This window comes from Borostomias antarcticus (assembly GCF_949987555.1).
Source record: "Borostomias antarcticus genome assembly, chromosome: 2".
Lineage (NCBI taxonomy): Eukaryota > Metazoa > Chordata > Actinopteri > Stomiiformes > Stomiidae > Borostomias > Borostomias antarcticus.
In genome coordinates, this window is record NC_140235.1 from 5,455,665 (window position 1) to 5,481,863 (window position 26,199).

The 26,199-nt window shown below is 46.2% G+C and overlaps 1 protein-coding gene across 2 annotated transcripts in view; it reads left to right on the forward strand.

The window, feature by feature from the left end:
- The window catches only part of hnrnpll (heterogeneous nuclear ribonucleoprotein L like), a gene marked incomplete at both ends in the record, with an annotated part of 35,052 nt that extends 16,956 nt beyond the window's left edge, over window positions 1-18,096 (forward strand). For both annotated transcript variants that reach the window (XM_084452643.1, XM_084452644.1), the window contains 12 exons: window positions 426-544; window positions 5,543-5,780; window positions 8,575-8,667; window positions 8,760-8,849; window positions 9,034-9,106; window positions 13,102-13,173; window positions 13,768-13,982; window positions 14,348-14,469; window positions 15,927-16,128; window positions 16,626-16,683; window positions 16,927-17,025; window positions 18,041-18,096. In XM_084452643.1, the coding sequence (XP_084308769.1) occupies window positions 426-544; window positions 5,543-5,780; window positions 8,575-8,667; window positions 8,760-8,849; window positions 9,034-9,106; window positions 13,102-13,173; window positions 13,768-13,982; window positions 14,348-14,469; window positions 15,927-16,128; window positions 16,626-16,683; window positions 16,927-17,025; window positions 18,041-18,096 (1,437 nt within the window). The remainder of the gene's footprint in view (window positions 1-425; window positions 545-5,542; window positions 5,781-8,574; window positions 8,668-8,759; window positions 8,850-9,033; window positions 9,107-13,101; window positions 13,174-13,767; window positions 13,983-14,347; window positions 14,470-15,926; window positions 16,129-16,625; window positions 16,684-16,926; window positions 17,026-18,040) is intronic.
- Window positions 18,097-26,199: the final 8,103 nt, after the last annotated feature.

Sequence of the window (26,199 nt, forward strand, 5' to 3'; positions counted from 1 at the left end):
CCATCAGGAGAACGTCTGGATGTAGTTGAGCTAAGCCATTTTGAGTTAACAGTTAAATAATTCAACCTGAAAGTGCTCCTCCTCTCTCTCAGACTCTAATTTTAGAGAGGTATTGCAGAGCACACTACACATTTACGACTTTATGATTACCTCTGATTAATGGTAAGCATAACCTGTGTGTGTGTGTGTGTGGGGGGGGGGGGGGGGGGTATGCCAGGTTCTGAAGGGCTCTAACCAATATTGTGTGTTAAAGGTGTGGTCTGTCCCATAACCTGTGTGTGTGTGTGTGGGGGGGGGGGGGGGGGTATACCTGGTTCTTAAGGGTCCTAACCAATATTGTGTGTTAAAGGTGTGGTCTTACCCATAACCTGTGTGTGTGTGTGGGTGTGTGTGTGTGTGTGTGTGTGTGTGTGTGTGTGTTGCAGGATAACGGAGAGGAGTCCCACCGGATCGCCCCGTCTCCAGTGGTCCATGTCAGGGGGCTGTGTGAGGCCGTGGTGGAGGCTGACCTGGTGGAGTCCCTGGAGAAGTTTGGGCCCATATGGTGAGAGACAACAGCACAAACACACCAGCAGATAGAGCGGGAGGGTCGTCACAGTGTGTGTGTGTGTGTGTGTGTGTCTGTGTCTGTATCTGTGTGTGTGTGTGTGTGTGTGCGTGCATGCGTGTGTGTCGGCTGTGGGAGACTGTATCTCTATGTATGAGTATGTTTGTATCCGTGGGTATGTATGCGTGTGAGTGTGTGTCTGTATCTGTGTGTGTGTGTGTGTGTGTGTGTTGGCTGTGGGAGTCTGTATCTCTATGTATGAGTATGTATGTATCCGTGTGTATGTATGTGTGTGAGTGTGTGTCTGTATCTGTGTGTGTGTGTGTGTGTGTTGGCTGTGGGAGTCTGTATCTCTATGTATGAGTATGTATGTATCCGTGTGTATGTATGCGTGTGAGTGTGTGTCTGTATCTGTGTGTGTGTGTGTGTGTGTGTGTGTGTGTGTGTGTGTGTGTGTGTGTGTGTGTGTGTGTGTGCTTGCAGGCCAGCGTGTGTGTGTGTGTGGGTGTCTTTATCTCTCTTCTCTCTGTATGAATATGTTTATATCCTTGTGTGTGTGGAGGGTCTGTATCTCTATAAGTATGTTTGTATCTGTGTGTGTGTGTGTGTGTGTGTGTGTGTGTGTGTGTGTGTGTGTGTGTGTGTGTGTGTGTTGGTTTGCATAATCCCTCCACATCACATGTCGGTGTGAGTGCTGCAGCTCATCACTCACTCAGTGCCTGCGTGGAACAAAGGTTTCTCTCAGGGCCTCATGTCTTATACAGGCCATCTTTGTCTCTAGCCTCAAAATAGACCCACCACAAGGAGACAAGAAGCTTTTTATCCTCACTCACTCTCTCTGGAATAGGATGAAATAAACATCTGAGGCATGGGAAGAATGCTCTGAATTGAGTGTGCAAGACTAAATTAGTGTCTAATAAAGGGATACATGCTGTATCAGATGCAACACATGTTCAATACATTTGAAGCAATTCCCCTGAGGGCTAGCACTGTGGTGCATGACGCATCATTTATCTGGTTGAAATGCCTCCGCACGTACGCACGCAGGCAGACAGACAGATGCAGCAGTATTTTTCATTCATTCATTCATTCAAGCCTCTATTTATTCTCGGAAAGACAATTGAGGTTACCCTCATTTCCAATGCCGCCGAGATTACAAACACATTAAAAAAAAATATATATATAGAATCACATTAAAAAATACAGAGAACAACATAAGTCAATGATTAAAGGAGACAGTAAAAAAAAATATCAGAACTAAATCAATTTAAAACAGTTGCCAGAGATAAATAACTAAAAACAGCAAAAGAGGGAAGAATTTCCAGTTTTAAGATGTTTTGTAGCTTGTTGCAAGAGTTCGGAGCATCAACATAAAATGCAGTCTTCCTAAGTTCTGAGCATGCTCAGGGAACCCTAAGAAGCAACAAATCGCTGGAACGAGTCGCAGTTTCCATTATTCCATTCTAAAAGCGATGAGATGTAGGGAGGTTGCTTACCAACGAGGGCTTTAAAATAAACTGATACCAATGTATATTACGCCTTTCAGTAAGCGTAGGCCAACCTCCATTGTCGTATAAAAGACACTGGTGAGCGTTATAATTGTCACCAGTAATAAATCTGATGGCAGATGGTAGACCGAGTCCACAGATCTAAAGCCCAATTTATGCTTTGTCGAGCGACACTTTTCAAGAAGCATAAATTAGGCTTAAGGGTTTAGCTGCACCATGGCGATAGATTACATCACCATAGTCTTGAACTCATAAAAATACTGATTCAGCAACCCTCTTTCTACTAATCAGAGGAAAGCTGGATCTGTTTCTGAACAGGAAGCCAACTTTCTGTCACAATTTTTAGGCAAGATTGTCCACATGGAATTTAAAAGTAGATTTTTCATCAATCCATAATCCTAGATATTTATATTCAGTGACTCTCAATGCAAGAACCATTGGATATATGTACATTCTTATAAGCAATATTTCTGCCTCTAGAGAAAAACAAATTTGGTTTTGTTAGCCTGAAGAACCAATTTAAGATTAATCAGAATCTGCGATACAGTACACAATTGCATCATCAGCATACAAATGGGCATGACAACTGTTCAAAGAAGACACAATATAATTTATGTAAATCGTAAAAAGAACAGGACCCAACACTGAACCTTGCGGCACACTTTTAGTTATAGGCAGGAACTCAGACTGGGCTCAACCAGACCTCATACATTGGCGCCTAGATGACAAATCATGAAACCAGTTAAAAGCACTGCAATCCCTATGTTAGATAATCTTTTTAATAGTAGGTAGTGATCAACCGTATCAAAGGCTTTTGACAAATCCACAATAAGGGCCGCACAATGCTTTCTCTTATCTAACGCCGAAATTAGATCATTCGTGACCAGAGTAATAGCTGAGCTTGTACTGTGTTGGGCTCTGAAACCAGATTGGTGAGGACTAAGCACTGAGTTAATTGAGAGAAAATTTTACATTTGATTATTTATTCAAGTCTCCAACACCTTTGCCAAGCAAGGTAATCTGTAGATAGGTCAACAATTATCCAAAGGATAATCAAATATCCAATTATCCTCCTTTATGCAACGGAATCACTCGGGCAGACTTCCAGGAAAGAGGAAGTGTACCTGAGGTGATGGAAAGATTAAATATGAATGTCAACTGCTCAGTGACAACTGGAGCAGCTAATTTAATAAAAAAGGACTCCAAGTTATCCTCACCAGTTGAACACTTATCAATGGATAATAAGAAATGAAGTACTTCATTTTGAGTAGAGGAGTGAAAGGAGAAATTTGCAAGGGGGGGGCACAGTATTCAGACAATCAACAGCAACAACAGGATGGGAGCCTTTGTAGTTCTTATCGAATAGATGACCAGCCTCAACAAAGTGCTTGTTAAAGGCTAGACCGATTTCATTGTGATCACAAATCACCGTGTCATCAACTACAATGTGAGTGTGTAAAGAATTAAAGGATTTTTTTATTATTAAAATTCACAGCACTCCAAAATTTGGTCGGATTAGAATAAGTGCTTGTAATTAGCTTCAGGTAATAATTCATTTTAGCTTTTCTTACAGCAGTGGTACATTTGTTTCTAATCTGTCTAAAGCTATCAGTCAACAGTGCTGATAACTCATGAGTAAACCAGGAAGAAACTCCTTAAAGGAGTAGTAAAGGGAAAATGCATGTTTAGCCCTGTTTTAAGGTTACTTATGATCATATAAAATGGTTCAGATCAAAACGTTGACAAACAAACAAACTAGCACTTTTGAGAAAGTCTGATAAATGTAAAAAATCATTCAAAAAACATGTTAAACTCCCAGTTTCAAAGACAAGAAATTCACAGAGGTGTTAGTTGGCGTTCTGACCTATAATTCGCCATAAAGTAAGATTCTAGTTCATTTGGAAAGGCTTTTTTAAATATTTAGCATAGAACTATTTAGTCGCAGCACATACGTGTGTAAACTTCCGCAAACGAGGTAGCCTAGCAACATAAACAATAACAATAGCTACCGTAAGTAGTTCCGCTTCCTGAATCCCCTCTGCGGATTGATCTACACTTTCTACAGACTTTCTCAAAAGTGCTAGTTTTGTCAACGTCTTGATCTGAACCATTGTATATAATCATAAGTAACCTTAAAACAGGGCTAAACATGCATTCCCCTTTACTACTCCTTTAATACGAACCCTCTTAAGTGGCGCATATTTAAGGAATCAACAAAAGAATCCAGGGCAACCTGAACATCAGTAGTCTCCGCATTGAAGTTTGATGTTCCTTCCAAGGTCATCTAGAAAGGCTTGAGCATCAAAGGATCTAAAATTTCTCCTCATAACTGTGTGAGATCTCGATTTAGCCAAACACTTCTCACACAGTGGTCACGTATACCCTGGTCAAAGACACCACAGGCAGAAATCCTATCACATTTATTAGAGAAGATCAAATCAATAAGAGTGGTCCGTGAATAATTATTAGGATTTGACCTGGTGGGCTCAGTAACCAGCTGAACAAGACTAAGGTTCCCACTAACTTCTTTAAGATGAGTTACTACTCAGCCTACTGAGCCTACGACTCATCTAGATTAAAATCACCCAGTACAATCATTTCCTTAAATGTATGCACAGAGTAGTTCTGCTAATCTATTAATAGAGAAAGCAGAAGGAGGTCTATAGACACCAGCCACATAAACAGAATTACTGATCCCCAAATCAACCTTTAGAACAAGCACCTCAAAGCATTTTGGGATAGAGACCGCATTGATGACAGAAACAACAAAACTGGACTTCACACAGATGGCCACACCACCACCCCTACCAACCCTATCTATTCTGTATGAGTTTAATTGATGCAATACTACAGACTTCTTCAGACAGGACTCAAATATCAGGACCAGCTTCTGACCCAATCATTTTTACATGATCTAATGTATGTTCTTGAAGGAGACTTCTTATATTCAAGTGAATCAACCCCAGACCAATTCTTTCTTTGAAGGATTGAGGGTTGTTTAGGAGTAATTAGGAGGGATCTAGCTCAGATAGCAGAGAAATAGAGTGTAGGGGTGTAATAGTTAAGTTAGAATAATTTACTGCTGGCTGTTGAGATATACTAAAATTACTTCAGCCTACTTGAAACCTGTCAGTAATCCTAGTTGCTATAATTAAAACGGTAGGTGGGGGAGGTAGATGGACATTGTGTGGACAAGGTCATGAACGTTATTAATTCCTTGAGAATTGCAGACAGTAATGTAGTCAGTAGCATCCGAGTGAACAGCCCACAACACACACACCTTAACACATCTACTGCACAGCAGACCTGCGGGGGCCGGTGCGCATGACAAATACGTCTGGGTCTATCAGGCATTGAGGGCGCAGTGGAAAATTGCAAAGGTGTGTGAACTCAACATACAGTGTGAGCTATATCTGATGTGCGTGTGTGTGTGTGTGTGTGTTTGTGTGGGTGTGTGTGTGTGTGTGGGTGCGTGTCTACCCTTCAGCTACGTGATGATGATGCCGTTCAAGCGGCAGGCGCTGGTGGAGTTTGAGGGGGTGGAGAGCGCTGACCGCTGTGTGTCCTGTGGCTCCAGCGAGGCGGTGTATATCGCCGGCCAGCAGGCCTACTTCAACTACTCCACCAGCAAGAGGATCACCAGGCCCACCAACGCTGACAACCCCAACAGTGGCAACAAGGTCCTCCTGCTGTCCATACAGAACCCCCTCTACCCAATCACCACGGTAAGAACACTCTTAGAACCCCCTCTACCCAATCACCACGGTAAGAACACTCTTAGTATATCCTCTACCCAATCACCACGGTAAGAACACTCTTAGTATATCCTCTACCCAATCACCACAATAAGAACACTCTTAGAACCCCCTCTACCCAATCACCACGGTAAGAACACTCTAAGAACCCCCTCTACCCAATCACCACAGTAAGAACACTCTTAGAACCCCCTCTACCCAATCACCATAGTAAGAACACTCTTAGAACCCCCTCTACCCAATCACCACGGTAAGAACACTCTAAGAACCCCCTCTACACAATCACCACGGTAAGAACACTTTTAGAACCCCTTCTACCCAATCACCACGGTAAGAACACTCTAAGAACCCCCTCTACACAATCACCACGGTAAGAACCCCCTCTACACAATCACCACGGTAAGAACCCCCTCTACCCAATCACCACAGTAAGAACACTCTTAGAACCTCCCCTACCCAATCACCACGGTAAGAACACTCTTAGAATATCAAGAACACTCTTAGTATATCCTCTACCCAATCACCACAGTAAGAAGACTTTCAGCATTTAAATCTAGCAGATATGAGTCTTTTCAATATTAACAGTTGCATTGCTTGAGGTATAATTGGTGTATCTTGCCTTGTACACTTAATATTAACATAATAACCATGATTGGTCATATTCAACCCTTCAGAGTCTGCAGTGGAATAATGAAACCTTATAGCATCACCATGGTAACAAAATATAACCCTGCTTCCTGCCAGCTTGGCACAGTAGTCATGCCATCACTATGGTAACAGCAATGAACAGGAATGTCCCTATTTTAAGAATCTAAAATATCTGTAATTTACTTCTTTTTTTTTTCTTTACTAATAACTTCCGTCCATTTTGTGTTATTCACTGACTTCATAGTTGACTCATGTCTCTTACTCTCTCCATCTCTCGCTCTTTTCTCCATCTCTCTCTCTCTCCTCTTTGCATTTCTCCATCTCTCTCCTCTCTCTATCTCTCTCTTCTCTCCATCTCTCTCTCCCCTTTGCTTCTCTCCATCTCTCTCTCCCCTTTGCATCTCTCCATCTCTCTCTCCTCTCTCCATCTCTCTCTTCCCCTTCCTACGATCAGACAACCTACATACATACTTACGTAAACTCTTCCAGCGGCTGTTTCTACGTTTATTCCTCCCTGGGTTCCTCCCTCTCCCTCTTACTTACTGCCCTCATCCTATCTCTCTTTATCTCTCTTCATCTCATCCTTTCTTACTGCCCTCATCCTATCTCTCTTTATCTCTCTTCATCTCATCCTTTCTTACTGCCCTCATCCTATATCTCTTTATCTCTCTTCATCTCCTCCTTTCTTACTGCCACACCTGGGAAAGACTCTAGAAACGAGACGCTAGTAAAACCATTGATTTCCTATGATACGGCGCGTCTGACTGGCGTTCCGGCGTCTTTTTTCGACGGGCGTCTTTCATGCATCTTTTCTTGCAGGCGCGTCAGTTTTGACACGCGTTTGTAGACGCTGAATAAAAAAAAAGTTGAACTATTTTCACCTTTTGAGCGTCAGATGCGAGAAGCGCCATTTCGTCATCGTCATATTTGGCCCAGGCGTTTCAAGCGTTCAAGTGTCTTTGAAGCGTCTGCGCTTCTAGCGTCTTTCCCAGGTGTGATCGCCCCCTAACTGCCCTCATCCTATCTCTCTTTATCTTTGTTCATCTCCTCCTTTCTTACTGCCCTCATCCTATCTCTCTTTATCTCTCTTCATCTCATCCTTTCTTACTGCCCTCATCCTATCTCTCTTTATCTCTCTTCATCTTATCCTTTCTTACTTCCCTCATCCTATCTCTCTTTATCTCTCTTCATCTCATCCTTTCTTACTGCCCTCATCCTATCTCTCTTTATCTCTCTTCATCTTATCCTTTCTTACTTCCCTCATCCTATCTCTCTTCATTTTATCCTTTCTTACTGCCCTCATCCTATCTCTCTTTATCTCTCTTCATCTCATCCTTTCTTACTGCCCTCATCCTATCTCTCTTTATCTCTCTTCATCTTATCCTTTCTTACTTCCCTCATCCTATCTCTCTTCATTTTATCCTTTCTTACTGTCCTCATCCTATCTCTCTTTATCTCTCTTCATCTCATTCTTTCTTACTGCCCTCATCCTATCTCTCTTCATCTCTCTTCATCTTATCCTTTCTTACTGCCCTCATCCTATCTCTCTTTATCTCTCTTCATCTCATCCTTTCTTACTGCCCTCATCCTATCTCTCCTCATCTCTCTTCATCTTATCCTTTCTTACTGCCCTCATCCTATCTCTATCTCCACCCAGCCATCTTCAGGTGTAGAGAGAGCTCCTTTGGGGAGTCTGAAGATAAGAGTATTAAGGAGCTCAGATACATCAATCTTTCACACACACACACACACACACACACACACACACACACACACACACACACACACACACACACACACCACATACAAGCGCAGGTACAGGTATCTCACGCATTCATGCAGACTTGTGGAATTCTAATGGTCACAACTCTGTGAGTGTGTGTGTGTGTGCATGCGTGCATACAGGCATGAGTGTGTGTGTGTGTGTGTGTGTGTGTGTGTGTGTGTGTGTGTGTGTGTGTGTGTGTGCGTGCATACAGGCATGAGTGTGTGTGTGTGTGTGTGTGTGTGTGTGTGTGTGTGTGTGCATACAGGCATGAGTGTGTGGGTCATGGCTAGGCTAACACTGCAAGCTGTTCCCCTCTGTTCTGTGTCTGATCTGGTCCTTCTCCTCCAGGACGTTCTCTACACGGTGTGTAACCCCATCGGCAGTGTGCTGCGCATCGTCATCTTCAAACGCAACGGCATTCAGGCCATGGTGGAATATCCTGTCTGATGGCTGGAGTTAGGGGAGGGGGTGTGTGTGTGTGTGTGTGTTGGTGTATATGTGTGTGTATCCTTAACTGGCCCTTCAGGTTTGAGTCAATCCAGTGTGCTCAGAAAGCTAAGGCTGCTCTCAACGGAGCTGACATCTATGCTGGCTGCTGCACCCTGAAGATTGAATACGCTAGGGTAAGAGACTACACACACCCACGCACACACACACACGCACACACATGCACTCACACACACACACACACACGCTCGCACGCGCACACACATGCACTCACACACACACACACGCACACACACACACTTTTCGCATTACCCTTGAGTTAATTCGTCCTGACCACATTCTGTTGTCTGCCCTCTGTAGCCGACACGTTTGAACGTGATCAGGAACGACAATGAGAGCTGGGACTACACTAAACCTTACCTGGTCAGACGAGGTAAGACTGTCACCTCACTCTGACTATCTATCTGTCTACTGTATCTATCTCAGTGCTCTTCTAGCTGTCTTGTACAAAGGGCCCCCATACAGCTCAGCTACTGGGCCGTGGTGTCCCATAGACATCACATTAGACAGAATCAGGTCTCTCTCTCTCTCTCTCTCTCTCTCTGTCTGACACAGCAGTCAGTCTCAGATCTGTGTAGACTGCAGACGGAGCTGAGGAAAGGCAGTGGAGCAGTGGCAGTATCACACGTTTTCTCATTCTCTCCTCATTCTTCGCCGGCTGGAGATAAATCAGCTATAATCTGCCTGGAGAGGGAGAGAGAGAGAGAGAGAGAGAGAGAGAGAGAGAGAGATAAAGAGAGGGGGGTACAGAGGAAGAGAGGGGTAAAGACCAAGGGTAAAGAGAGACTTAATCGCTGTTTCAGTCCGTGTCAGCAGAAATTAGAAAGAGACAAACAGCTCTCGAACTAAGACTGCTGACTGAACTCACTATTGAGTGCATGATGTGGTGACGCTGCCTCTAAACACAGATTTCAGATCAGCTCACGCCCCTCTTATCCTACACCCAGGCGTCTAGGAAATTATGCGAAACTGACCCGGGATACGTATTTAGAGGCAGCCTCACCTCCACCCTGAGTGATCGCTAGATACACAGACAGACGTGGAGAATACAGTGGAGAATAACTCTGTTCCTGTACTGTACCCGTAGCTAGGATACCTGTTATTACCAGGGGCTGTGTTATTGCCGACCCCCCCCCCCCCCCCCTGCCTTTCTAGTCATCATTTTGACTATACTGCCCCCAACTGTTGGGAGGTCATAGAGCACCTGTACGGACCGCAGACCTGCAGTCAACCAAGAGCCTACCGGCGCGCACGCCGCCCTCTCCAAACCAACGCACTCTCACACCCGCCTGCACCCCTACCGCGGGGGATAGAGGGAGAGAGGGAGAGAGAGAGAGGAAAGGAGAGACAGAGGGACGGACGACAGGCTGACCCCGCACTGCAGCACGCCTCCATCTCCAGAGAGACTCCTCATTCACCCTGACCACACGCAGACGCATCAACACGCCCAGGAGGCCACTGCGCCACCCTCTGGCCGGGAGGACCATGCCGCTATCATTATAGAGACACTCTGCTCCCTGTCTTTTCCTCTTGTCGTCGGTCTAGATCTCTTAGACGGCAGGAACCCATAATGAGACCTGCCTTGAGATCTGTGCGCAGAACGTTTGGATCCTGTTACGATGTAATGTTTATGGTCATGTTCTGTATGATGATGTCGTTGATGTTGGCACATGTGGATGAAGAGAGTCAATGTCCTTCTTTGGGAGTCAATGATCTACACAGAGTCACTGATCTGAGCCCACCCCCAAAAAAGTAATATAGACCTAGAAAGACATGCAGAGGAACTTGTATCTCCAGGGTGTGAAAGAACACTGTGGTTGGATGTGATCTGTTTCCTCAGTGCCTGTCAGTGACATCACACACACACACACGCGCGCGCAGTCCCGCTGTTAGCTGCTAGCGGTCAGCCACAGGGCTCATGTTGCTGATACCCCCAGAGTGAGGATTAGCCGGTCAAGAAGCTCTCCTCAAGGACAACGTGTCCTCATCCAGAAACAACCCCCGCAAAGCCACACATGAGACACCAGAATAATCAGTCCACACACCCACCTACAGAAGGCACTCGTGTAGATTGGGGAATCACCCGGAAAGGTAGAAGTAGTACGGAAAACCTACCCAGCCTATCACAGGGCGTGGTGGTGGTGCTGCCATATTGCTCATGCCCGTCCTGCTCTTGTACGTCGTACGGTATGCAGGTACTGTACGTTGGATGATTGATACGGTACGCGGGATGTCAGGTCTCAATGGGTTGTTTCTGAGAAGGACATGAATAGGTTATCTCCTCAAACAGCTCTTCCCCTCACTCTCACTCTGCCCCCGACTGGCAGAATGCCCTTCGGGGGGGGGGGGGGGCTGGTAATAATAATAGCCCGTCGTTTAAACAGAAAACAGCTGCGTTTTCTGAAGATGGGGAAACCGCGTCGAAGAGGCCCGTTATGATGATCGTCGTCGTTGTCGCGCCCGCCGCACAGCGAGAGGGATCGCTCTGGCTCCGCAGTGCGCGCCCTCCTTTACCTGAGGAAAGGTTAGACACACCGTCTTCTCTCTGGGGGGGGGTCCTAATGATGGATGGATTCCCGTCCTGTTTCTGAGCGGAGGAGAGGAACGAGGGAAGACAAGCGGCGATAGCGGGATGATGGAAGGGTGGTTTAAGGCATAATAATAGTGTTTAAGGGGCTGGTTGTGTGTGTGTGTGTGTGTGTGTGTGTGTGTGTGTGTGTGTGTGTGTGTGTGTGTGTGTGTGTGTAAGGCGGGGGGGGGCTGGTATAGGAGATGTTGCTGCCGCTGGCACAGCAGACACGCCCGCCATGCACGCTCGTAATCTCCTGACTGAAGGTCACTCCTGCGTGATGAAGCACTCGCTCTGTATAATCCCCCCCTTATCGTTTTACACCAATGCAGCATCTCGGGCAGTGTGTTTACGTATGTGTGTGAATGAGAGAGGGAGAGAGTCACTTGGCTCTGGACCCTACCCCCATTACACATACACACACACACACACACACACACCAATGATCGGAGAGCTGACCTGTCTTTTTTCGGGTTTATAGATTCACCCCTCCCAGCTACAGCTGGTCCTTATAGGCTATTAAGACAGGATCCTGTTACTGCTTAGTCAACCAGTCACACTGGGGCTCTTTTGCTGGCTCAGTCCTGATCCCTTCCTCTAACTCTGCTCCAGCCTGTTTCTCACTGCAGATCAGGGCACGTTCCGATCCAACGATTTTGATCAGATGTCGAGAGCATGCAAGAGCCTTCAGTGAATGCCCATACATGGACACTTGGAATAGTATAAAGAGATTTGGACTTTTCTCTATCCTCTAACCTCTCAAACAGATGGTTCTGAACAGGAGTACTGCAGAACTTGTAAACAAGGGATCTTTTGACTCGTCCTAGAGGGATTTCTGACCTCTTTTTATCCACTGTGCTTCCCCCCCCTTTGGCATTTTGTAACCAGCAATGTCCTAGGTCATACGTAACGTCACAACATTACAGCCATAACACAACGTGACATTAAAAAAATAAAAATAAAATGCCCAAGGGGGTTACCCCTGTGTCTCCACCATGGACTTGACCTGACTGTACCATACCATGTGATGATCGACACAGGTTGATGTTGTTCTCTGGTCCTGAGAGTGAGAGAGACTTCCTGTCTGAATGAAAGACAGTTCCTGTCTGTGCCAGTAGACAACCAAGCCCTTTCTCTGTCAGATGGTTGCTGTACCCCTGTAGAGCCCAGGTACTGTTCCTACATCCTGTCTCTGAATTAAAACAAGCTGTGTTTTCCTGCTCGATGTACCTCTTCTGTAATAAGCTTTCTCTTCTTGGATTGTATGTTCTCTATTGTACTCTGTGTACTGTAGGTCACCATTTTAAGTGTTAACTGTAAACTGTTAGTGAAGGAATGTCCTGTCGATGCACATGTAGGCGTTATGATACTGAAATAATGCTGTACAGTCCAATCTTTGGTCTTCTTTGGTCTGGTCATGTTTCTGATGCAGACGTGACTGACAGCTCCACTGTTTTATGAACATGGTCTTGAATGTTAGACAAACAGAGTGGGCTACAGGCTTGTGTTACAGGCTCACCTATAATGTCAGACAAAAGCTGCTGTAAGCTGGTTAATTGCCCTGTCTACTGTTATGTCCCTACAATGACCTTTTATCAGACAGTTCATTTGACTAGCTCTAATTTGACTGTTTAGCCCAAGGCCTGTCCTCAGTCTCACTGTGCGTGTGCATGTGTGTGTGTGTGTGTGTGCATGCCTGTGTGTGTGTGTGTGTGTGTGTGTGTGTGTGTGTGTGTGTGTGTGTGTGTGTGTGTGTGTGTGCATGCGCGTGCGTGTGTGTGTGTGTGTGTGTGTTTCAGAGCGTGGGAAGGGTAGACAGAGGCAGGCCATACTGGGAGAACACCCGTCATCATATGGAGACAACGGCTACGGTAAGACGACCCTGGCTCCAGCTATAAAACTCTAGTTCCGCAGTCTGGCAGCCATGGAAATGTAGCCCACTTCCCTGTTTGGTAACTATGCCAACGTCATTTCAGTTGACCTCACAGAGGTGGGGTACGTCCACCACACTCCTCACCTCTTCAGTGAAACTAAAACCTAGGACTTGTACGGTCGCATGCACACACACACACACACACACACACACACACACACACACACAGACACATACACACCTCTTAGGTGAAAGGTATAGATTCCCTACCTTATTGGTTATAGACACGGTGTGCCTTCCACTGTGACTGCACCATCAAATCCCCGTCAGGAGAAAGTTGGAAGAAGAATTATACACATTCAACTGTAGCCTTGTACTTGTACACACCCCACTCTTCCTCTGCATTAGTAGACTTATGTCCTTCATAATGACATATGCAAAACATTCAGAAGGAAATGTTTTCATTCAGAACAGCCGGTCTATCCATGGTTAAAGGCAGCTCTGTTCATCACTCAGACGCCTTCCTTTCCTGGTGGTTAGTAGCCTAGCACCCCCCCCCCTCTCTCTCCCCTGCTCCCCTCTGCTCCTTCAGGCCCACACTGCCCCCTGCTGCCTCTGCCCGGCAACAGCAGATACAAGCTTAGCTCGCACGACGTCCCTGAGGTGGTGTCCTACCCCCTGCCCCAGAGCTCCTCCTACCTCAGCCACGCCCCCAGCTCCGTCGCCATGGTGAGCGGCCTGCACCCCGCCAAGATGAACTGCACGCGCATCTTCAACCTCTTCTGTCTCTATGGCAACATTGAAAAGGTCAGCGGGTGTCCAAAACAACGGGGGAATGAGGCAGAGTGTGTGTGTGTGTGTGTGTGTGCGTGTGTGTGTGCGTGTGTGTGTGTGTGTGTGTGTGTGCGTGTGACAAAAACAAGCATGTGTGTGTGTGCGTGTGTGTGTGTGTGTGTGTGCGTGCGTGTGTGTGTGTGTGTGTGAGTGACTGTGTATGTATGTGCATTTGCATATTCCTTTATGAATTGTTTTAATTGAGAGGCGCATGAATGAGAGGGTAACCCATTGAATTGAATTGCACTTATGTGTGCGCGTACGTGCGTGTGTATGTGTGCGCATGCGTGTGTTCGCGCGTGCGTTCGTGCGCGCGTGTGTGTGTGTGTGTGTGTCAGGTGAAGTTCATGAAGAGCGTCCCAGGCACCGCGTTGGTGGAGATGGGGGATGAGTACGCTGTGGACAGAGCTATCACACACCTCAACAGCATCAAGGTGTTCGGCAAGAGACTCAACGTCTGGTGAGTGAACACCCGCGGTGTTCAGGAATCCCATATCCTCTCATGCTTACCTCAGAATAACAGGGATTACGTTTCCTACACATCCCCTCACATTTCAACTCTACCGAGAGCTGAGGTGTATTAACAATTGGTAGTCCTGAATGCAGTGGGATCCCTTCAAAAAATCTTTTCCTATAGGGAAAAAATTTCATTTTTTTTAAATCACCAAAATAAGGTCTTTGTTTAGCACAGACCTCTGAAACCTTGACATTTGTAGTAAAGCCTCGGATACACTAGAAGACTTTGACAATCTTAACAGATTATGAAATGACTGGGAGTATAGATACACTAGACCACTGGCTTCTGATGATTTTTGTATGACAACTGAAAAACTGGGTATCGCACATTTAACGACTGGACCAGATGGTGACGAGTTTACACTACACGACTGCGTCCAGAATCTGCTCCAAAATATCAAACGTTTGATATCCTCCGACTCGCTCTGACTCAGATCGGGAGAAGTCTGTTCTCATCATACACTTGCCAATTTAAATCTGTACCCCTCATACACTTACAGATTTCTGTGCCAAATTGCCACTCCGACTACCCCCAACTAGTGCAGACTGCTGCTGACTAGGACAGACTTGGCAGGATTGTGAATCGTGTATAAAATCAGGCATAATATCTTGTAGTGTATCCTCAGCTTTAATCTCTTTCAGATGGGATGCCTAGCAGCAATTTTTAAGCGGCGACAACACCTGGAAATAGATTAATCTGTGACACTGAATGTATAATCTGCCCTAAGACACCAACAATTTTTTTCAAAATCCCAAGGGAACATTTGAATGTGAACTACACTTGCCTACAATATGGCGATGTGACTTTGGCTCCCTTTTCAACTAATTTTATACTTCAGTGGATGTCATCCGCATGAGCAACACGTAGCTTCCTTAGAAGACAACAATAACCATCTTTCTCTTCCAATCCTCTCTCTCTCCCCTGGCCTTGCTGCACACCCCTGTTTCTCTCCTCTCTCCTTCTCCCTTTATCTTTCTCCTCCTTCTCCTCCTCTCCCTCCTCCTCCCTCTCCCTCCTCCTCCCTCTCCTCCCTCCTCCTCCACCTCCTCCTCCCTCTCCTCCTCCTCCTCTCCCTCCTCCCTCCTCCTCCTCCTCCACCTCCTCCTCCTCCCTCTCCTCCTGCTCCCTCCTCCTCCTCCTCTCCTCCACCTCCTCCTTCTCTCCTTCCTCCTCCTCCTCCCTCTCCCTCCTCCTCTCCCTCCTCCTCCTCCCTCTCCTCCTCCTCCTCTCCCTCCTCCCTCTCCTCCTCCCTCCTCCTCCTCCTCCTCCTTCTCCTCCCTCTCCTCCTCCCTCTCTTCCTCCTCCTCCTCCTCTCCCTCCTCCTCCCTCTCCTCCCTCCTCTCCCTCCTCCTCCCTCTCCTCCCTCCTCCTCCTCCTCCTCCCTCTCTCTCTCTCTCCAGTGTGTCTAAGCAGCACGCCGTCATCCCCAGCCAGGTGTTTGAGCTGGAGGACGGCAGCAGCAGCTACAAAGACTTCGCCATGACCAGGAACAACCGCTTCACCAGCGCCGGCCAGGCCTCCAAGAACATCATCCAGCCGCCCTCCTGCGTGCTGCACTACTACAACGTCCCGCCCTGCGTGTCAGAGGAGCAGCTGCTCAGGGTGAGGCTCCGCCCCCGTCTGTGAGTCGGCGCCGCCGGCCCTTTGACGCAGTGCAAAAACAACATGGCCCCTGGATTACGGCGTTAAAGTTGAATATATTTGACTGATTCAGTTGGATTTTTTTTGGGGGGGGGACAATATCCTGTGGTTGATGAGGTAGTTAGGGTGAATAACAACAAGCTAATTGATATGTGAGGGTTAGGTAGGGGGTAAAAGGTACCCCCAAAGTCAAAGTAGCCCCCCAAAAAACAAAGATTTCAGTGGAAAGGGTTGGGAGGTGAAGTGAAACAGCAGTGAAGCAATAGTGAAAGAGAATCTGTTTTTACTTTGGCCACTGAGGGTTGCTCCTTCTTGTCCAAAGTTAAGCGTCACTTGGCTGCTTCCCTAAAGAGCTCCATCTTCTGGTGGGCATGGGTAGAACATTGACTACAGCAAGACAGGACTGACTACAAACTTCACTGTGTTTTTGTTGCTCTCTATTTGTCTGTGTTTTACAGTTATGTTCGGAGCATGACGTGCCTGGTTTCGTCAAGTTCAAGATGTTCGATGCCAAGCGTAAGTTTCACTATTAGCAGTCGAAATGATCGTTGAATTGAGCCTGTGGGGGGAGAGTTTGATGGAGTGAAGAGCAGCCGGAGATGGTCAAACGTTTTGTGAAGTACTGACTCCCTCACCTCACCACAATGCATATTGCAGGAACTGGTAGACTATGAAACTAAGATGGATGTGTTGTTCTCACGTCTCCTCTCCTCCTCTCCTCTCCTCCTCTCCCTCTTCTCTTTCCTCTTCCTCCACCAGCCTCCTCCAAAACCATTTCGGGGCTGTTGGAGTTCGACTCCAAGACTCACGCGGTCGAGGTCTTGACTGTGCTCAACCACTACCAGATCAGAATACCCAGTAAGTGACCACAGGGCCTGGCTCTTCTCTGAAAGGCCGACCGCATGCTTGAACCACAGCCGCACTGTGCTCTACCTGGCAACCGTCCACATTCAACCATGATTGGAGCAAGAACTTGAGATGATTCTACCAGGGTTTGTAGGGGAAGTGGAGCAATGCGGCGAATGTGGTCACTTCCTGCAAATCAGTGCGTAATAGAATGAATTGGTCCTTTTCGATTAATCGCTATGCAGAGACCATACATTCAGGCTTTAAAGGATGTGTTGCTGTAGCCATCTTTCCTGTAAAGCCAGTGAGTATGAGTGAGATGAATCAGGCACCAGGAGAGACATAAATCTGGTATCACTGTCGGTGCAACAGCAGGTGGTCGATTATTTCATCCATCTCCGTTGGCAACGCAGGTGTCGTAGCCTGGCCCTGTGGAGCCCTTATTAGAGTTTAGGAGGAAGGTGTGTGTGTGTGTGCGTGCATGTGTGTGTGTGTGTGTGTGTGTGTGTGCGTGTGTGTGTGTGTGTGTGTGCCCGTGTGCGTGCATGTGTGTGTGTATGTATGCACACGTGTGTGTGTGTGTGTGTGTGTGTGTGTGTGTGTGTGTGTGAGAGAGAATGTGAATGTGTGTGTGTGTGTCTGTGTGTGTTTGAGAGTGTGTGTGTGTGTGTGTGTGTGTGTGTGTGTATGTGTGTGTGTGTGTGTGTGTGTGTTTGTGTACAGTACACAGAGAGACATGGGGAGTCACATCAAGTCGCACCATCTGCTGAACAGACCGGACACTGTTGTGTTCATGCCAGGTTCCACAGTAGTTGCCTGGAATGTGTGTGTGCACGCCATACGGGCTTGAGTTGATGATATAGGCATTGTTTGCATAGTTTGTGTTGATGCAACGTGTGCGTGACTGTGTGTGTGTGTGTTTGTTTATGTGTGCATGCGTGCATGTGCGCGTGCATGTGTGTGTGTGTGTATGCATGTGCGTGTGTGTGCGTGTGTGTGTGTATAACTCTGTGTGTTTGTCCTCCAGATGGCTCCAACCCCTATACCCTGAAGCTGTGCTTCTCCACCTCCTCTCACCTCTGAGCTCTCAGTACGCGCCCTGGGAGAGCAGCGCTACTGGACCACGGCCCAGAGAACGACGGAAGGGGGGATGGAGAGAGAGAGAGAGAGAGGGAGGAGTAAAGAAGAGAGGGATAGTGAAGGAGGAAAACGACGGAGAGGTCGAAAGTGGAGCTTTGAGTCATCAGGACGCAGGAAGAGCACGCTACCCAGACTCATCGCCTTCTCGGAGAGAGACTACTGAAAGATACGCGTCTGTGAGACGCCGCAGAACCTTTTCTCTTGTTACTTGTTTATCAACTTTTTTTTTCTTCTGTTCCCTCCGTTTTTGTCACCTGGATTACAGAGAGCCAGTCAGAATCAAGAACGTGACACAACACACTGACGTCTCTTCCCAGCATTCAGCGGGGTTGAGTAACAGGTGACCCCTGTGAAGACTGCTAGCAGACAGGCTGTGGAGAACTTGGAGGTGTTACTGGTGAACCCAGTAACGGAGGTCTAATATGGTCCAATGTGGTGAGACCCATCCAAGATGGCTGCCACACAGACTGGTGAGCTGCTTTTAAGCTCAGCTGAGACAAACGGACAAAACAGCAATGAATCAGTCAGTACTTCAGTTGATCAATGTGTCAATATTAACTTACTGTAATATGTAAATGTGTATAGGGTAATATGCGTTGGGAATGTCAAGTTAATTATGAGGATAATGATTTGTCTTGGGATGCAGAGTGGATCTTTGATGGGACAGGATGGTGGATGGTGAACACAGGTGCTGATCTCGGTCAGCATTGATTATTTCCACTAATCGTCACTATCAAAGGACTGTATAAGCTGCTCCTAGACCAGGGCTTATAGCGGGCCTCTCCCGCCACTGTTTCTGTATGATGTTTAAACACACAGAGCCCACACTCTGGTCTATGTATTACGTCAGTGTTTTTTTAGGGGCGCATATCGTGTTGAGTGTTAGTGCTTCTGGGTTCAGTGTTTGTGATGTCATGGCTAACCTGCATAGGGTCAGTCTGTGTCTGTAGATTTGCACATTCACACTGTTTTAGTGTTCAGACAGAAAGAGAGACAGACATAGATATGGGCCTATGGTATGATGTCGACAGAGGCCTTGCTCATGGCTTCACTGGGGCCAGCTCCTTGAATGAGTTAGACTGCAACCTATTTCACTCACCAGGCGTTCTTCAATCCTTCAGTGATGTGGTCGATGTACAGTAGACTTCATTCCCCTCAGCCCCCTAAAGTCTTCTCAAGTCAGAAGTGAACCGCTCAGCTAAAAAGGTCATCGTAATAGGAGTGTACATAATTTTTTCCACAAGAAACATTGGATTCAGATAAATTAGGCATAAAAGGCAATACATTGTACACAAATCTGTATATTCATTTCAACAATTCTACTCTATGTCAGTGTAATTTCAAAGTACTAACGTTTGTACACATACTGTAAATGTACTGTAGGCCTATAGTTCAAGTCTAACCAATCTGCAAGTACGGCTTATGAAAGGATGAAGAGATGGATGTTGATGTTCCATGTCAGCGTGACTTTCATTAAAGAGTCAGCAGTGTCAAGGACCTCTGTTTTCAAATGATTTCATTGTTCCAGATTACAGTATGACTTCCTGAAATTGGGGAGTTATTTTGAAACTGTCTTAATGAGTTAATTCTGTTACCGAGCAGCAAAGAAGCTCTTTTTATGCTCAGTACAGTCACGGTGTCTGTGGTATACGTAGATGGATCACATTCATTAAATGGTTCTGTGGTTTTGTCTAGTGAAGAGTGTGTGGACAATAGAATAAATTGCTCATCAACACTATAGATGATTGTAGTTTTCCACCAGTAGAACTCCTACACCTTGGATTGGAGAACCAAACACATTCCAACACCTCTCTTTCCTCCCTCTCCAGCTCATGACCATGGGTCTCGGATCTTCATATTTACTGTGGCCGGTTGCTGTCCACGTGTGTGTGTGTGTGTGTGTGTGTGTGTGTGTGTGTGTGTGTGTGTGTGTCTCATATTTCTGTGGCCTGCTGGGACAAGCTAAGAATAGAGGGGTGTTGACACAGATTAGCGCATCCCAACAGAGGACCCTCTCTCTCTCTCTCTTTCTCTCTCTGCTGGGTCACTTTCTCTGTTTCTCTATATTTAACTGTTGACCTGCTCTCAGTATCTCGATGGACTTTGCAGGGTATGTGTGTGTGTGTGTGTGTGTGTGTGTGTGTGTGTGTGTGTGTGTGTGTGTGTTTGGGGGCTAGGTCTGAGCTCATCTGCATAAAAAGGGTGTGTGCATGATGTTCTTTACAGGGGTGTTTTCAAAACAAAACAAACATCTTTATTTGTCAGGCAGTGAGACATGCACATCACACAGGCGAAGCACACACACACACACACACACAAAATGGCTGGAGCATCCACCGATGAAACTTCGGCGCGCCCCGGGGCCAACCAATCACTCCTGTCCATCTTTGCCAGGGGCCGACAACGTTAGCGATCTGTTCTTCTGCATGTTTTTCATATTGGTTTCTTTATGGGGAAAACCCTTGAGAACAGGGTGAGAACATGCAAGCTCTGCACAGAAAGGCCCGAAGACCTTCTTACTGTGAGGAGACAGCACTAGGCACTGCACCACCGTGCCGCAAGTGAGCGATTTTGGGGTTCGGCATCTTGCTCAAGGACACTTCAGCACACTCTGGAAGCTCGGATCGAACCGCCAATTGCTCTACCTCCCGAGCTACGTGCCGCCCACGATTTTTCATGTCCCAATACCTTAATATATGTGTGATCATACTGCTGTACGTGTACCATGAACCATGTCAAGGAGTAGGCCCACCAGGAACCTTTGATATGCATCAGAGATTAGTATGATCTTAGACAGACAGGCGTCAAGATACAACACTTAAATAACAAAGGGGGGATTCTTGCTCCTGGACCCTTCCATACACCAGTTCTCTCTCCAGGCAAACCTGTTCTTGTTAACAGCTGTCATTGAGGTTGTGGATGTACTACATTGTCCCTAAGCACCATAGTTCTGTTCTGTTCAGTGCTTTGTATGCAATGCAGCACATGGCGCCCAGGAAAGTCTTTTGGGAGAGTTGAAATGTCACTTCTAATCCTTGGATGGAGGGGGATCTCCTGGATCAGTATGTGTGTGTGTGTGTGTGTGTGTGTGTGAGAGAGAGAGAGAGAGAGAGAGAGAGAGAGAGAGAGAGAGAAACTGTTTATGTAGGTATGTGTGCTCACTGTTTCCCTGAAAAAGTGTATTATCCCAGTGGCACCCAGACACCCGATCGCTGTCTGCCCCTCAGGTCCAGGTCATCTGGTTGGGCTCTGCAGCGTGTGGTCATTTAAGACAAGCAGTGAATCCTCCTCTATTTGCCCATTGTACCCTGGTGCCTGTCCTGCACATCTGACCACAGAGCCCTGGCTCTAGCCTCGTCACATGGCTGTAGTCCGTTCACTACCGTTTGTCTGGCTTAGCACGGATATCTGAACTGAGCCTTTATGGTTCCTGACAGAGGAGATGGAAAAACAGAGAACCAATGTGATCCAATATGCTCACAGCTTTGCAGGAAAGATGACATTTTCCTGTAACAGATAGGTTATAATCCTCTGCCTCCTAGGAAACAGTTAGAGCATTGTTATGAAAGATGGTAGGCTACTTAATTCAAGACTAATTTGTTTTTCTGGGTAAAGGATCTGGCTCTTTCTCTTTGCCACTGTGAGCTTTATTGAATTGTAAGCAATGCTCTTAGCCCATGGAACAACAAACACCAGGGTAAATATATATTACCATATTACCCCTTAATAAATATGTAGGCTAGTTCTCCCGAGAAATGGCATTACTGTGCAGTTTGATAATGATCACTATTGAGCTTCTCCCAAACTCTTAACAAGCTCATTTATTTAGCTAACTCCAGAGAACTTAAGGGAGACAACAAGTTCAAATGCAGCAACCAGGGAAATTAAGATAGCAAAGCAAGTTCTATAGCATCTTAAATAAAGGGATTGGGGGGGGGTTCTGCTTGGTTTTTCTATTGTGTGTGGGAAGAGATGATTACAATTCATACTATGCCGTCCCACATCATATGTAGCTCACATTCGATTTCACTCCGCAGATGCACGGCATGGACATCCAACCGTTCTAACGGAATCCGCTCGAACAGAAATGTGTTCGTGCCAATCACAACCGTTTATATAATATGGGAGGTTTTAATAAGATGACAGAACAGAGGAGCGCCGTGCGCCGTAGAGGCATTTTCGTTGATTGGTTGTAGGTCTATCCAATTGCGTCCAGAGGTATTTTGATCTACGCCCGTTGGTAACGCCCCTTAGGAATCGGAAAGCAACTTTGAGTTTCCAGACTCTGGCGAAGCGAGGCTAGCTCCTTTCAGTGAGTTTATGATTCAGGTCTCTCTTTGCCCATGTTACCCCTCTTTCTACTGTCTCTCCACACAGGAAAAGGAATGAGATGTGAGCACCAATACCACTGACCACTCCATACATTTTACCACTCTTGCAATGCCATGACTTTCAAACGAGGCTGAAAAACTCTAGCCTACTTGTCAAAGCCCTGAGGTGACCTCTGGGATTGCATAGTAGGCCTAGGCCATGGCCCAGGCCTACCTCGACCATGGTGAAACTGTATTGAGAATTTGATTGTCTTGGCAACCCAGACCCAAAACTGACATGACAGTTATTTGAATAGTTACAATAGGTCAACTTTGACAGGTGCTTATATCCAAATTAACTTTACATTAAAGGAGTAGTAAAGGGAAAATGCATGTTTAGCCCTGTTTTAAGGTTACTTGTGATCATATAAAATGGTTCAGATCAAAACTTTGACAAAACTAGCACTTTTGAGAAAGTTGATAATTGCTCTACCACTGTTTTGGTCATACAATGGATGTGGGTGGGCACCTTGAAAAATCTTTCAAAAACATGTTAAACTCTCGATTTCAAAGACAAGAAAGGTGGGAAAAGTAGGCTAGTTTTACTGCCCTTAAGCAAACAGCTAGAACAGCAGATGTTAGCCACTGAGTAAACTGATAAATTTTATTGCTCCTCTCAGCTGAAAATCTTTATGGATTTTCTAAGTGCCGCAATGATCGCTGTAGGTACTGCAGCCTACCTATCTTCCATGATGACACAAACAAGTCTGCTAGGATGTTGGGCATGGGTCCAGTAACAGAGTCCTCCTCCTGTAGCAATACAGAGCCAGCCAAATGTGCAGGCCACCTCATAATGGCAAAAAATATTATGTTTACATTACATTACAGTCATTTAGTTGACACTTTTATCCAAAGCAACTTACAATAATTGCATTTTGCATAGGAAAAGCCAATGTACTACTTACTTGTACTACTACTTTCTAAAACAAGTGACCATAAGAGCATAATCTAGTGCTGAAGGCAAAGAACAAGAATAGCAATCTATAAGTGCTTAAAAGGGAGAATCGTGGTAGTACTTCTTGAAGAGATTGTGTTTGGCAGCCCCAATGGACAATGTTTGTTGTGTTATCCTCCAAGGAGGCTGTCATGTGATTTCCTTGTACTGGCCACTGATCTATAAACTGTAGGCTATCTATGGAACTGCTGTGGGTCATCGGATCCTCACAACTGTCTCAGTTTTCCTCCTAGTCTGCACTGATGTCCTTCTCTCTCTGATTAAGACATAGACCGGGAGCCAGGACCAGCCCTCAAGATGTTTTCTGCTACCTTTTTTCACTGTTATTTTTTGTTGGCCCATACCTTGGACCATCACAAGTTGATAACGCACCCCCAACTCGGCCCTGTTTGGTCTCAGGGGGCCCAAAAAAAACTTTTGGGGTCATGGTCCTAGCGAAATTCTGTATATTAAGAGTAAAATATCAAGGTACTACAAAACCATAAATAGTCATACAAGTATGAAATTTGGCAGAGTATCCCGACACATAGGTGAAAGAAGGGAAATAAGATAAGGCTTCACAACATCCTCAAAAAGACAAAAAAAGGACTGTCCGCCTGACAAAGTCTCATCAAAATGAGTAGTACATGCAGGACTGGTAGTCTAGCCACTAATACATAGAGGACTGGTAGACTAGTCACTATACAAGAGGACTGATAGACTAGTCACTAATACATAGAGGACTGGTAGACTAGTCATTATACAAGAGGACTGATAGACTAGTCACTATACAAGAGGACTGATAGACTAGTCACTATACATAGAGGACTGGTAGACTAGTCACTTTACATAGAGGACTGGTAGACTAGTCACTATACATAGAGGACTGATAGACTAGTCATTATACATAGAGGACTGATAGACTAATAACTATACATAGAGGACTGATAGACTAATAACTATACATAGAGGACTGATAGACTAATAACTATACATAGAGGACTGATAGACTAGTCACTATACATAGAGGGCTGATAGACTAGTCACTATACATAGAGGACTGGTAGACTAATCACTAGCACATAGTGGATTGATAGACTAGGACCTGTGCCGATTCGGCTGGAGGTCCGCCAGGAGGTAAGCAATGCTCTTAGCCCTTGGAACAACAAACACCAGGGGCAATATATATTACCCCTGAATAAATAAGAGAAAAGGCTTTATTGTGCACAGTTTGATAATGATCACTATTGAGCCTCTCCCAAACTCCTAACAAGCTCATTTATTTAGCTAACTCCAGAGAACCTAAGGGAGACAACTAAGTTCAACCAGGGAAATTAAGATAGCAAAGCAAGACTAGTCACTATACATAGATCAGGGTTTCCCAACCTGGGGTCCGGGTCCCCCTTAGGGGGGCGCCAACGATGGCAGGGGAGGCGCCAGGCCTCACATAATTTGAGGCCTTAATATTAGCTAGACAAATATTTGGCAAAGAATCATGTTGTTGACATGTCACACAGCAATTTTAACAAAATGCTATGCACTGCATCATGATTATATCTGATGAAGGGCCAAAAAGCCTTGTATTTACGGCACTGCAATACCATATAAATTCATCTAATTAATGTGAGACTGTGAATCATGTCAACATTAATATTACTGCTACACTGGCGAAGTGCTTCATTGTACCCTAACTTACACCTGATAGAATTTGCGCACATATGAACACACACAGACTGGATGTTCACAGAGATTTGGGGGGGGGGGCACAAATTCCATCAGGTGTAAGTTAGGGGGGCTCTGGGGAAGAAAGGTTGGGAACCCCTGACATAGATGACTGGTCGACTAGTCATATACATAGAGGGCTGAGTCACTATACTTAGAGGACTGGTAGACTAGTCACTATACACAGAGGACTGCTAGTTAAGGGCTGGTCACTAGCCAGTAGTGAAGAGAAAGAGGAATATCCGCACACAATGTCTGCGTTTGGGTCCTACCTCCACCAGCCTCAGACCCTAACAGAATGAACCGACCAATTATGGACCCAGCGGACAACTTGAGCAAGGTACCGTCAAACGTTTGGCGTTATGTGGAGGCTGCCAGTAATGCTTTTCGTCTTACGGATGAGAAGATGTTTTTGGAATTGGCCCTCAAGGAGATTGAGTTCTGGTCCCTGACTGACTCTCTCCTGTTCCTCGTGAGCCCCGGCAGCCTTCCATGGCTGTGCTCCAGCAGGCCCCCTTGGCTGTGCTGTTCCCTGAGTTTCAAGAGACTCCTCTTCCTCGTGAACCTCAGCAGTCCTCCATAGCTGCGCCCCCACAGGGCCCTGACCCAGAAGGTCTTGTCCCAGGCCCTGTAGCCATCCCTGGACCGGCAGCTGACACTGACCCTGTAGTCGTCGCCATTGCTGTAGCCATAGCTGTGGCTGTCCCGGTAGCAATCCCCGTTCCAGTTCCAGGCTCCAACTCCATACCTGACCCAGTCCCTGTCCCCTTAGTGGTGGCTGTCCCTGACCCCGGCAGCTCTGTTAGTAGCTCCAGTCCTGTTGGCTCCAGTCCTGTTCGCTCCAATCCGGTTAGTAGCTCTTATCCTGTTAGTAGTGCCAGTCCTGTTAGTAGCTGCAGCCCTGTAAGCTCCAGCCCTGTAAGCTCCAGCCCTGTTAATAGCTCCAGTCCTGTTGGTGGCTCCAGTCCTGTTAGTGGCTCCAGTCCTGTTAGTGGCTCCAGTCCTGTTATTAGCTCCAGC